General features: G+C 39.7%; 1 protein-coding gene across 1 annotated transcript in view; it reads right to left on the reverse strand.

Annotated features, from left to right (window-relative positions):
• plppr4b (phospholipid phosphatase related 4b) overlaps positions 1-12,870 on the reverse strand; it is a 57,937-nt gene extending 45,067 nt beyond the window's left edge. Inside the window, exon 1 of the mRNA XM_084747596.1 lies at positions 12,602-12,870. Within this exon, the coding sequence (XP_084603722.1) occupies positions 12,602-12,673 (72 nt within the window). The 5' untranslated portion in view covers positions 12,674-12,870. The remainder of the gene's footprint in view (positions 1-12,601) is intronic.
• Between the last annotated feature and the right edge of the window lie 1,412 nt (positions 12,871-14,282).

Genomic DNA, 14,282 nt, shown 5'->3' on the forward strand with positions numbered 1-14,282 from the left:
GCTCACAGAGCAAACATACAGTCAGAGTGAAGGAATAGCAGAGTGATAAAGCAGCGAGCAGAGCAGAATGTCTTAGTATTCCTTACGCTCTCTTTCTCTGAAAAGCCTTGGCTCCTCTGGGAGAGTTCAGCTCAGCAGAGATGCTCCATTGCCCTACATCTGCTAACACTCAGCGCCAGCCAGCTCTCTGTGTCTCATTCTCTTTGTCTCGCCTTCATTCCCCCAGTTTCTGTCACACGCAAAGACTCTATCTGTGTCACATATTGTACTGTTCTATCTCACTATCTGCCTCTCGTCTTTCATGCAGACTGGATCTCTGGCAGTGTCCTTCCTCTGTTTCCTCTGTTTGTCTGCCAGCCCTGGGGTTGTCCAATATGGGTTTCCAAAGCCTGATAAGATGCTGAAAGTTTCGGATCGAAGCTGAAAATAAAGAGCATTGCAGAAGCCTGGCTGCATCATGCAGGTTTTCACCTCAAGATTTGATTCTGGAGAATGTTCAAAGGGAACCAATTATGCTCATTTCCAGCACTATTTTTATTCTGGTACTCCACTAGATTATCTTTGCATGATTTGCAGTTCAGTTTATTCTCTGTCTGAAACAAGCTGTTTTAGTTTCTGTATCTTATGCTTGACCCACTCTCTCTTAAAGCACAGTTTCTTTTGATTGGCCAATTTCCAGAAGCCTAAAGGGGGGAGGCACAGCCTCATCTTCCTGCTGTGTGCTCAAAAGCATACAACAACCAAGTGTGAATCAACCATGATGCCAACCATCGGTTTGTGGGCTGCTGTTTTGAAGCCTCCAGTCTAGCATTATGGGAGTTGCTGTCTTGTTTTTCTGCAGCAGTAACAGTGAATAGAATCTTGATCTATATTTGATTAACACTGTCTAGTATGACAGTTATCTGAGTTACAAAAGCATACCCAGCTTCATGGTTTCCTGTAAATGGGTCCATGATTTAATAAACTAACATCACGTTGTATTGAAGAAGACTTGAAACAAGCGACTGACACGATAAGCTCATAAGGAAACTGTTTACCGTGGTAATTTGCCATAAACGTACATGCAGCCAATGAAGTGGCCCCCTGCTGGCTATCTGAAAGAATGCAGGTTTAAGGCACTCCTGCATTGGCTTCTTTTCTCAGACCCAGGAGCTCTGGACACTTTTTATTATACAGTCCATGATGGAAGCTAAGCTACAGCTATATAGGGCACTGTTGCTATGGCAACAGCTATGCATGTAGATAGTGCGGCTGGTAGCTCCTTCAAATTGACTTTCTTTTTTTGGCTTAATTGCTGAATAATGTATTACCTTTGACAAAAATAAACACATAAGCATTGGAAAAGGAAATGTGGAGTTTGGATTAGAAAGCAGCGGACCCTAAGTCGGTCAACAACAGACCCACCATGTGACCAGCCCAGGAGGAGAGGAGGAGAGCTGAGATTAGAGCCAGCTTGGACTTGAGGCTTGTCTTGGCTAATGTCTGGTCAAGTAAAAGAAAAGGATAGAAGGGACACCTGAGACTTTTGTGCTTACATCTTACAGAGACCTGCTCCACAACATCCTGAATCAAGGTGTTGAACTTGATGGTTGGAGCAGACTCTGAGCTTACAGGATGCAACACGCAAGACTCCACCAGGGAAACAGAAGGCAGATTCTGTGTTTCACCGATGATGCTTTGTGCATAAATGCAGTCAAAGATGATGGACAAAACATCAATTTCTCACAATAACACAAACAAAAATCATTCATTCGACGGGACCAGAGTTTCAATGTGGAAACTAACAAATGGATCACATCCCTCCAAATGACTTCTTCAGTGTTAGTGGTACATTTAGTAGTTTTTGTTGATGCAATGCTGTTGATGCGTTACCTGACGTCACACCACAAAACTTGGTTTCTTACTATTTGCAATATGGCTTACTAATGTAACTTTCACTGTGAACTAGAGCAGAGCAGAACCCCCCCTTGTGCTGAGGTTATCGGTCCTCTGCAGCACCAGCCTGTGGGTCTTTGCTGCATATCATCTTCACTCTCTCCCATCTTCTCCTGTCTAATATTCATGAGAAAAGTGAAGCTGAAGTGCAAAGAAGCACATTTACTGACCAGAGTTTGATAACCTGTCATCCACCTACAGCTGAGATTACCATGGCCTGAACCAAAAGACTGTGTGAGTCTTAGGGAAGTTTTGGGAATGACAATGATATGAGACACGATTGTTTGTACCAACATCACAGGTTGGTCAGTAACCTGGATGCGTGACCATTTCAGAGATACTGGGATGTAAACAACAGAATGGATTACAAACTAGAGTATTCAATTCAAGCCAACTTCAGGATGTCTAAACCACAGAAAAGTTCAGGAAAGGAAATCAACAGGTGGTGAAGAACCAAATAACAACTGGACAATTTTGGCTTTTATTTGCAATCCAGACATCATGAACTACCTTGTTTCTGCCAAGCCCACACACAGCTGATGACCTTGATGTTGCAAAGGTTTGATTGTGTTTGATGGTGAGGTTAATGATGGTTAAAGTGTAATGTTTGTATTGCACGGTGCGTGTATCACACATTTCAGTGGCATTTAAAATGTGATTTGGTGATTGTAGACTGTGATTAACAGCTTCAAATTGCTCTTAATACATGCAGTATTTTTTCATACAGTGTTAAACATGCTCAATTAATAAACTAGGTTATCTTACAGCTAGACTAGTCAATCAGTCTGAATTAAATTTTGTGTTTAATCGACAGGGAAATTTGTCATTTCCATTCTTCCATTAGCTAATAGTGAATGTAAACATGGTTAACATGTCTTACGTATGGCTGAATTTCACTATTTTTTCCTTAGTGGTGAAAAGGGCTGTTCTTTAATGTCACTGATCATCATCTTGTGCTTCCTTTGTAAGACAATATCTGTTCAAGTACTGTACTGTACTGTACTGCACCAGTCCCCAAACAATACCCAACCCTAACCATTATTGTAATCCTGTGTAGTTTGTCATAGTGGAAGACAGCAGGTTCTCGTACACCTCACAGGGCACATGACCAGATGACTAGCATGTCAGATTTTTTGCCTTTTCTCACTTTGTTGTGTGTCATATCATAGTGACATTACTGATCCAAAGAAGTCTGTCCATTCTACATTGAACACCTTTGCACGTCATGGAGGGCATAAAACAACCATAAACTATGCTTTGTTGCTTTTCAACATGTAAACAGTCTCTTTCTGCAGGTGCACCATCCTCTTCATCCTTTATCTAGGCTAATGGCCATGTCCCTCCCTACAATCCTACATGTGATTTAATCTTTTGTTTTTCCTCAGTTTTAGATAACAGTTGTTCAGCCCTCCTCATGCTTCCATTTGTTCCACTTTGGAGGAAAAGCAGCCCGAGGCTCCACACTGGAGCTTCACTGCACTTCAGCACTCAGCCCAAACTAAAGTAGAGCAGCCCGCCTGTTCCAGAACACACAGATCATATCTGCAGCTGCTCCTCAACAACACATATGGAACTTCAGTCCAACAAAACCTGCTCAGAATCCATTACCAGTAATGGGATTACCGTGATTACATTACAGTCTCTTATATAACTTCACCTTGGATTTAGATTACATACATTTAAAGGGGTAGTTCAGATTATTTGAAGTGTGGTTGTACAAGATATTTATGGATAGCCAGCAAGGGCGTAGGAATGAGTTTTGCTGTGTAGTTAATTTATGACATAGTTCTGCTCAAACCATTTATGGATCTGTCAAGTTTCCAATATGTGTCCCCCCAATGTTAAATATTCACAAAATGCTATGTGATCTTTTACTTTCTTTCTTCTTTTTTCAAATGTTTCTTGGAAAAATAGTGTTGTTGTTGCACACCTATATTAATGCAAACCACCCAGAAAAAAATCCTTCTTTCTCTTCTTGAACAAAATGGCTTGAGTCTTTAAAGCATAATAATTATGTCATTCCAGGGCTGTACTCTTAGTTTATCAGGGGGCAGCACTGATACCAGCAGGCTAAATATTTCAGTAGCACAAAGACACATTTAGTAGCACACACAGGTGCACGGTTTAACATGTTTTATTGGTCAAAATCCATTTGATTATAAATGCATTTACTTACTTACATTTAATTACTCAAACACTGTCAACTCTGTTTACAGCATAATCTAACCCTTACTGTAAAAGTTTTCACTCATTTATTTTAAGACCTCACCTCAAGCCCTGTACCATCCTCTCCTTTTCCTGTCTCCTTCGTGCTGCTGCCACATTGCACAAAACGGCTTCAGAGAAATCCACTTATTGGTCACTGTGGAGTAGCATTTGACCATATAAATGTGCAGAGATAATGAAATAATTATTGAAAATGTATCTTTAAAAAATCAACTTGACATCAGTCCTCACCTGTTCTCCTTTCTTTATTATAATCAATAATCAGATTTTTAAACCTTACCTCACACTCTGAAGCTCCACCTGGCTCTCCTATCTCTTCCCTGAATGTATTACACTTCTTCTCATGATAAAATAGTTTGTTTAAAAAGTAATAACAGGCTAATACATGTTTCACTGATCAATTTAAGAGCTCACCCGAGCTTCCTCAGTCTCTCCACCTTTCATTGTTTCAACTGCCTCACTCCTCTCTGTACTATCATTCTCCTGATAAGACATTATTGTTGTGTAACTGTTACTCACACTGACGTTACTCTTTTTTAAAAAACGAAGTAAGTCCTGCTGCTTTTCTTTGGTGGTGACGTGCTGAAATGAAATGACAAAACATTTTGGCGAGCGTTGACGTTACTTAGGAACACTGACAGAGTTATCAGTTAAATAATGGACGAGTGATCATCCCAGGATTAAGATGACTTCACTCAAAAGATATGGTTTCTAAATATGAATGTAAACTAACAACAGGACGTTATAAACAAGCCATATTCATGACAACGTTCCCTACAGACCGTTTTACCTCGTCCAAAAGGGTCTCTGTCATCAGACTGTCTGCTGTCACCTGCTGCTGTCTCCCGCCTCCCAAACACTCTCAGAGCCGGTGAGGGAAGGGGCGGGCCAGTGACATGACGCTGGGTTGTGCTTTCAAAATAAAAGCTCGTGAATTAAAGATTTCTAAGTCAAATATTTTTCTTCTCCGCGGTATAATTTTTGGGTGGGACAAATGCACCTGTCTCCGATATTGGAGGGGACACGTCCCCCCATCCCCTCCAGTTCCTACACCTATGATAGCCAGTGTATTACCTACAGTAGATGGTCAACACATCCCCATAGTAGCACCAGTGTAGGAGGTTAAGCAGCATACTGCTGTGGACAGGGTCAGTAACATACTGTATTTTAGACATCTAAAAAAATAATAATAATAAAATAATAATAATAAATAAAATAAAATAATAAAGTGTTCACTATCTGCTAACACTTTACAATAAGGGTCCATTAATTAACATTAGTAATGCAATAATAAGCATTAACTAACAGTCTAACAGTCATTAACTAACGGCTAATGCCATTCATGTTATATTAATTCATACACTATTTGTTCATGAAGAAGCTCCTAACATTCATTAATACCATAATAAGCATTAACTAACAGTTAATTAGCAACATAATAAATAACTGTTAACTGTTAAATATCTCTTGTTAACATTTATTAAAGGTTTACATGTTATTTAGGGTACTAACTAATAAGTTAGCTAACCTTTTAAAACACTGGATTTTGCCAATGGATTCTGGTTGAACAAGGGAGAATGGTTTGGCTGCAATGGTGGTTTTTGGATTACCTTTCATTTGGAGTGAATGATGATGGATTGTGTCCAATATTCATAAACTTTTGGTGTTGCACTTTTGTAAACCAAAGTGAATAAACAGTAATATATAACTATGTTGGAGGAATTCCATATTAAGAAATCCTATAACTTTGGTTAACGAATGTAGTTGGGCCAAACTTGCCTCCCCTTTCTGGCTATGCGGAGGTGAAGGAGGAGTGTTGCACCCTTCAGTTTTAATTTTCCACCTCTGGTAACAGAACTCCTGGTCAGAATTGTCGCTCAACCACCACAGACAGCTGGGAAACTCATAAGGGGCATATTAAAAAACCAGACTAGTTAGAATCAATGTAATAAAGAAGGGCTGGATCCTACAATTCCATAGGAAGTACAAACTAGGGCTGTTACTATAACCACATTACTGTAATACCACAGTCAAGTGATGCCTACCATGAGGTTGAGTTCATTAGCATGACTTTGTAAATCTTATTTTGAAGGGTCACTCTCATGTTGAGATCAGTGCATTGATCTATTAATACAGCTATGGCTCAGTGTTGTCACACATAAGTCAGGAAACCTCTGATTGGTTGACAGACTCAACCCATGGGATCTTGGGATTGCCAGTTCCATGTAGTAGTAACCACGTGCTAGCAACAACTGTTTTCAACATGGAAAAATGGCTAAATTAAAAAGACATTCAGAGTTTGATTAATCTGTAAGGATTTATTTCATCATGTCTCCAAGAAGATACAATCACACCGGAGATGACATTGCAAAGGCACAACACTAGTGTTAGTGTCATCATTAGCTTAACATTTGTCTTTCCTGCTACTTTGGGACAAACCCATTCACTTTCCCAGTTGCTGGGAAACAAGAGACAAGACATTTCTTGGTCTTGAGACGCTGCTGCACTTATTAACTGCCACACTGTCACCTGAACTGTACATATACTGCCACACTGACAACTTACTGCGAAGTTTAAGTTTCTGCTCCATTATGAGCAGTACTGAGTAACAGTACTGCTCATTCTTCCTCACCTGCACACTGGACACATTCATACATTGCCCTATTCTTCAGAGGAGATGTGGTGCACTTATGACAGCATGCTTCAATGATGCCCAATAAAATGTTATTATTGTGGTAAACCAACATCCCGCAGAAATATAGCTTTGTCATGGTGGTAAGAAAATGTCCATACCCTCATAGAGCGAATACAAACAGTACAATGTCATGTGTCAATCTATGCAATTCCTCTATACAATTTAACATGTGTCATTGTTTCAAATGTGGCTGCAGTTTATGGTACACTATCAGAGCATATGGCAAAAATGGTTGTGGATGTGATAAAGCTTCAGCACTAACTGATTAGTTGAGTCTTTCTATGATTAATTCTCATACCATGAAATTGTATTAATTTGTAAAATATTTTCCTGATAGTATCAGACATGGTGTTCATGTTGACCATGATTATGTTGTGTTTGTTTTGCCCTCCTTTTCTACAATATGGCTTTTATCCAGTGGTTGTGAAGAAAGCATGGAGCATCATCACTGGGCTGTGTTTCATGTCAATCAAAATGCACACATGTGGGTCAAGTGTAAATTAACGTCACTGTTTCTGCTGCCTAGGCTATGCTCAACAGGGAAAATTGTGAGTCACCACAAAATCACAAGCTTTTCAGATTTAGATGGAAAATGATGGAAAGTACCAAAAAGAATAGGAAATGGGACTTGGAAACTACTTGTAACTGGATGAAGTCTGTAGAAAATGATTCTCAGAATTTTTTTTGCGTAAATTGTCGGATGGGGGACAGGACGTCAAGAGACACAGAATATATGAGTCTCACAAGAAACGTGTGGCTGAAAAAGACATGCTGACCTATGAATGCATTCCTACTAAAGATGGTTATGTAAATTGCAAGATGGCATTAACATGCTTTAATCATGTTGTGTTCATGTGATATAAGAGTTATCATAATTACCCATTTCTAGGGCTGCTTTGTAATAGTCAACTAAACCATTTGTCAGTGAGATAAGATCAAGTTTTCATTAGTCCATAGAACAAAAATATTTAAAAAATACGTCAAACTTGATTCAGGAGCTGTGCCTTGTTGGCGGGGCCAGGACAAAAGTATCAGGGGATTATTGCAACATGGATCCTCTCTCTTGTAACACTGAAGTCCACTAAGCTCAGTGATCTGTCTTATTAGACTGAGACCCAGCCTCTGAGACCGACAGAGGCCAGTTTGATGGCTGGGAATACAGTACAGAGGTGATTTACAGCGGCTCCGACCAGGACTCTCACTCCGCAGACAATGAAGACATGGCAGGATGTGAGGTGTGCAGAGGTGTGACACAGTTGAAGAGCGTGTTGGTAAGTCCTCCACATTTTGTTTCGTGAAGTTGGACATTATTTATTCCTGTGTTTTGAACAAGATTTGTGTGAGGTTATACTATGTTGAAATAAATTAACAAAATATTCAGTCCCTGAGCACCTTGCTCATGTGCTACCAAAAAACTTACATACAACACTCAATTTACCACAGAATTATTTGGTGAAACTGTCAGATTTTTAGAAAAACCTGATTTAATCAGGCATAAAAAGGGTTAGCTGTACTCTAAGGACCCCTGTCTCACTTCCTGGTTTAAAAAAAGGTGTGAATACTGCTCAAGCACTGGTAAACGTCCTATTTTTCTGATAAATTCATTCAATAATATTTCTATCAGATGTGTCTCAACCAAATCATGTCAACTTTGTAGTCCTTCTAAATCAAAACTAAATAAGAATTATGGTTAAAAAATTGTATTTTGATTTGCATTAAAAGAACTCAGACACTTTAAAAAATAAAATGGCTGCTCCCTACAACTCTGCTAAGAAATGGCCTGTTACAAGGTTTAATATCCAAAAGTTTGATCTTATAAAATAGGCTATATTTTCCCAGCATAATGGAAGAATACAAATCAAAACCCTCTAAAATACAGTTTTGACCCAATTCTCAAGAATGAACAATATTTCAATGAACTTTAAACCTGTTGACTAATATCTTGAACTAACAACTACTGTTCGACCAGGAGAATCTGTAGTCGGGTACAGGCCTACCTGTTTCCAACTTGAAAATAGCACCAACATCAATAACAGTTTTAATTCTGTGAAGAAAAACTCTAAAATATCCAACTCAGAGCACAACAGTATGGAAGAGCCTGAACGCCAAACAGGAACCCCTCATGTCATCAGTTTGCTCAAGCTAATCAGAGCCAAATTTAACAAAGCTTTCATTTCATGCACAGAATGTTTAATCCACAGACGAGCCAAACTGCAGTCAAGCAGCGTATTAGCTTTACTGTCTCAACCATCTAATCAGCATGTCGTGAAGGCAGTACCAACACAACTGCAGACCTGTGTTCAACACTGAACAAAATCTGAAAAGCAATCTGTCATTCAGAGGTCTTTGGATTACTGTAAACTGCTCAATCATATCTGATCTGGTGTGCAACTGGTGTGTACGGCTAACTTATTATGGTGCAGCAACATTACATTTAAGTGTGTGTGGTGTGAGATCTGCTTCTTTGTGACTGTGCAGCTCTCTGCATTAAGAATTCATATGAGTTGTGATTGCAGAGGTAAATCTCTCCGGGGAAGGTGGGGGTACATCATGATTGGCACGCTCTGATCTCCTCTCCACGACTGCTGTGGGACACGGCGGTCACGGCTGACGGGAGAGCAGGATGGGATTGAGCTCAACGGACCACCACCTCAGCTCTCTGCAAACCGGCCAACACACACACACACACACACACACACACTGAGGGAATGAGCCTGAGCGGACCTAATTATATGCACAAGTGCTGTAGTTCACTGAGTAGAATTAACTTTCAGCATTGACCTAGTTTAAACGCTCGGTGCTGTTTGTAAAAATAGAGGGCAAGAAATCCTTCAGTGAGCAGCAGCTTTAGCGATTTGAAAGGCTCCGGGCTGACACGTCTCTTCACAGTAATTGTAGTGAGAGTGCATTGAAATGTAAATGAAAGATTCTAAAAACAAAACAAAATCAGGGGAATCCCCTGCACATCCAAGTCACCGCTGAGAGGAGGAACCCACGGGAGCGACGCAGCCGTCCCAACAGCATCCATCACACAGTGTTAGCTGCAGCTCCGTAATATATGATGCCGGTTTGATTGGAGAGCCACAGGCCAGTGGTGAAGTAGAGCATGCATAAAGTGCACAGCAGGGGAACGAGTGACAGTCACCACACGCCGCATGCAATCTGTATTTAAATGTTTGGAATCATCAGTCCGTTTGAATCATTTTCAATCTGATCTTCTTCAAAATACAGTGTAACAAACCATCAGAGGAGGAATCCCCTCATCCACATCCATCCTGGCTGCACCACACTGACACCAAAAAGCTACCTGACAGACTAAGTCTGACATTCTGTTAGTGTTTGCATCATGTCTGGTGCCACACATGTTAATCTGCATGGGTGTACAGTCATTTGTTGATGCTGCAGTCAGTTTCAGTGTGTAAAGCATTGAACATATGATCAGGACAGCAGGGAAGAAAGCAGAACTCTTTTTGTATTTCCCTCTAGAGCTGCAACAACTGGTTGATTATTAATCATTATTATTATTTATTTATTTTGATGATCAATTCATCATTTTGAGTCATTTTTCAATAAACCATTTCTAAATTCTCTGAATTCAGCTTCTCAAATGTGAATATATTCTTTTCTGCAGTCCTCTTATGGCAGCATTTTTTCTCAATTTAAGGACCAAACCACTACTTGATTAATCAAGAAAATAACTGGCAGATTAATTGATGATAATAATAATTGTCAGTTGCAGCCCTATATCCCACTTTGCAGAGATGCATTTATTTAGAGTAACCGTATTTCATTGTGAATTACATATACATGTCCTCTACCAATACAGTTTTTTTTAAATCCAAAACTATTTGTGTAGAAGAACATGAATACTCAAACATCACAAGAAACTACAAGAATTAAAATGTCACAGCATGGTCCTGTTGGACGTTGGAACAAACATGTCAGAGTTTGCAGTGACAATACAGGCATTTCAGTTGTTTTAAAAGAGAGTGCCTTGGAGTTTTTTGTGATTTTTCAGGTGTTTTTTTTGTTTTGTTTTGTTTTGTTTTTTTGGACAAGTGAGTCAGATGCAATTTTGCACATTGTCACTTTTGCCCCTCTCTATCAGGACGAAAAGAAACACAGGCAAGGGATGAAAATAGGTTTGATAAACTGACTACAAAGTAAGTACTTAATATTTTTGCTATATTACGCTCATTAATACTTCAGTTAGCAGAGCTATATTGATAAATTAATGGCAGAAACTGTTGTTTTCAGTCTTCTCACTTTAATATCACATTAAACAGAATATCTTGGGTTTTGGACTGAAAAATGACATTTAAGACATCACCTTGGACTTGCACACATTTTATAGACGTTGCTGCCCTGGATTAAACATGATAATTAACTTAAGTTTACAAAATTCACTTGTCACAGCAGCTCAGCAGTACAGATAGAAAAGTGGCAGTAAGTACTTATAAATATTAAGATAAAAAGTAGAAAATATGTATATACCTATCAGATTTAAAATATAAAGTCTAAGAAATATAAAATGTAAAGTACTAAGTACAGAGCTGTACACACAAGACTATTTACAATATATACACCTTTCACTGTAAACTTTGTTGCCTTGAAGAGGCAGATTGCACAAAGGGGTATGGTGGATTGCACAAAATATTAAATATTAGCAGAAATAAAAGTATTTAAGAAAGTGAACATACAATACAACATTGCACGAGGACGGGAATTATGCAGCAGACCTAACAGTGCTGCATTTAATCATGCTGGTGTTGAAAATTCTTCTTTAATAATAGTAGGATAAAATTAACAAAATGTCACTTTCATCCTTCCGCTGTCGCAATCAGCTTTACCCTGGCTAGCACCAAAAATATGCTAGCATATGATCAAAGTATAGGCAAGATTCAGGGGCAACTAGGGGCACTCTAGTTGCCCCTGTACATTTTTCAGTCTAGAATCCAAAGATATTCTGTTTAATATAATAAATGAAGCAAGGTGGGAAATCTCCACATTTGAAAGCCTGAAAAAGCATTTTCTAACATTTTTGCATGAACAATTGCTTTACCAATGAACTGCTTATCAAAATTATTTTTTTTTCCTACTTAACCAGTCAGGCAAGTGAGTTGCCAGATTTACTTGCCTGACATGGAATTTTACTGTCCCCAGGCGAGCGAGCAACCCTTACAGTTGAGCCCTGATTATGTTTGAATCTGAGATTGTATGTTCTTCTGTTAGATATATAGAATTGTGTATATCCTTCACTGTGTTCATGTTCAAGATACTTAGAGTCTGTATATGAGAATATACACAGTCTGATATTCTTATATGTCCCCAAACTCAGATATTAGCTGTTCCCACAGTGAAGTCCTGGGATGGAGTCAGTCAAAGATGAAACAAAAGCAACGTATATAGAAAAAGAAGAAATGTATTTCTTTATAACATTGAAAATGCAGAAATTTTTTGTGTATTAAGGATACAGGTGGCTACATCGTACAGGTAACAGAGGAATAATGGGATATAAGATTCCAAATGAGGAAAATCACCTCGACGCACTGATGCACATTTCATTAGCTGATTACAGAGAGTTACGTCTTAATGTTGACATGATTCTCTTTGACCTACATATTAGACCAGTCTCAGCTGATCGTCATATGAAGCACATCTTCATCAGCTGATCTTTAACGGCTCTTTGATGACAGTATGATATTTGGTGGAGATGTGAAAGAGAAGCATGCAGCATGAACTCACCTCCACGAAATAGAAGCAGGGCAGCAGGCTGACGCTGTCTTTGGTCAGGATCCCCTTGTCTCTCGCAGACATGGTCAGGCCTCCAGATATCCACACAGATCCGAGATGTGACGACGGCAGAATGGCTGAGCTCTCAGGCGTCCTGTCCGGATCAGGAGCGCTCCATGGCGCACGACGCTCAGCACGACAGCCCGGACTCCCGGTATACCCAGAGCCGCGATCAGTGGTGGTGAGGAGCCCCGGGCTGGGTTCTGTGCATGTCTTCAGATGAGCTGTCAGGTGGAGAGCGGAGCGGAGCGGAGCCACACCGAGAGGAGGAGGGAACAGGAGGAGGAGGAGGAGGAGAGGGAGCGCAGGCGCACTGAGGAGCCGGGGAGCTGACAGCAGACGGGTTGACTGCTGACACTGACCGTGGATCAGACTGGCTCCGCAGGCACAAGTGTCAGTTTGACACTTTTGAACAGTAATTGTCGCAGTATAGCCTGTCAGCGCGTGTTGGCACACGTTGGCACACATGCAGGTATCATGACGTCCTCCTGACACGCTCACGCACAGATCTCTCTCAGTCACATGCAGGTAATGTGATTCATTCCGCTGTAGCAGCAGCTGTTATTTGTGAGATTAATCCAGGATCATATTTGGCACCTACAGGTTCCCCTCTGTTCTCCTCATGTTCATCAGTGAGATCAGCAGCGCCACCACGCAGCCACACAGAGGCCAATTAACACACACCGGACAGACTATCAATATTTTCCTTCAATATTTGCTGATCACCAGTTTTAGTCTTTAACCGAACACATTTTTCATGATTCCTCCAACATTTGTTCTAATCCTCTCCAAACTGAAGCCATATGCACCAGCATCTGTTGCTGAAAGTATCCACATTCAGTCAAGTGTTGAGAAATATTCTCAGTCATGTGTACTTTATGAGTATTTCCATTTGCTGCTTCACCTTCACTACATTTCAGAGGGAAATATTTTTATTATTTGAATAAAATACTCAGGGAGGGACCATCAACATTATTAATAGTTTTATTTTTTAAATGTTTTTCTGATACTGCTTATTTACTTGTAATTGTGTTGCTATTATCTTATTCCTTCATTAAATGATCTGAATACTCTGTTCACCACTGACCAGCCCCAAACACACAGTATGGAAGTGTCACCACAATTATAACATTTTTCACTTTTTTATTATAATTTTTTTTTTTCCTGCATAGTTGATATCTTCAGGCAAACTACATACTTGTTCTGCCATCATAAACCACTTTAAAGAAAGAAGAAGAGAGAAAGCAAGTCCTGATGAATGAAACTCAAAGTGGATGCTGTCTGATGTTACAACTGAAGCTCATGTGAGTGTCAGTTCTAACAGTAACAGATTCAGCTGTAACATGTCCAAACAACAGCATCAAACAAATAGTTTTAATGGCAAATCAACAATAGTTAAGTCAAGCAGGTGTTTTTTACATTGATTTCAAGCAAGTGATCAGATTATGATTTATTAAAACTGACTGGATGTATCAACTGCTGCATTTGTGTCTATCCTTCTTGGCAGCACATCGATTACACTTACACAGTTAGTGTAGTATTTGATTGACGGAGTTGTAAAAATACTCAACAACCATTATTTAGAATATAGCTGAGTGACACCTGACTGAACACAGAGCAGCCTAATGGTCAA

Source organism: Lutjanus erythropterus, chromosome 21, assembly GCF_056507025.1.
Source record: "Lutjanus erythropterus isolate fLutEry1 chromosome 21, fLutEry1.hap2, whole genome shotgun sequence".
Taxonomy (NCBI): domain Eukaryota; kingdom Metazoa; phylum Chordata; class Actinopteri; order Lutjaniformes; family Lutjanidae; genus Lutjanus; species Lutjanus erythropterus.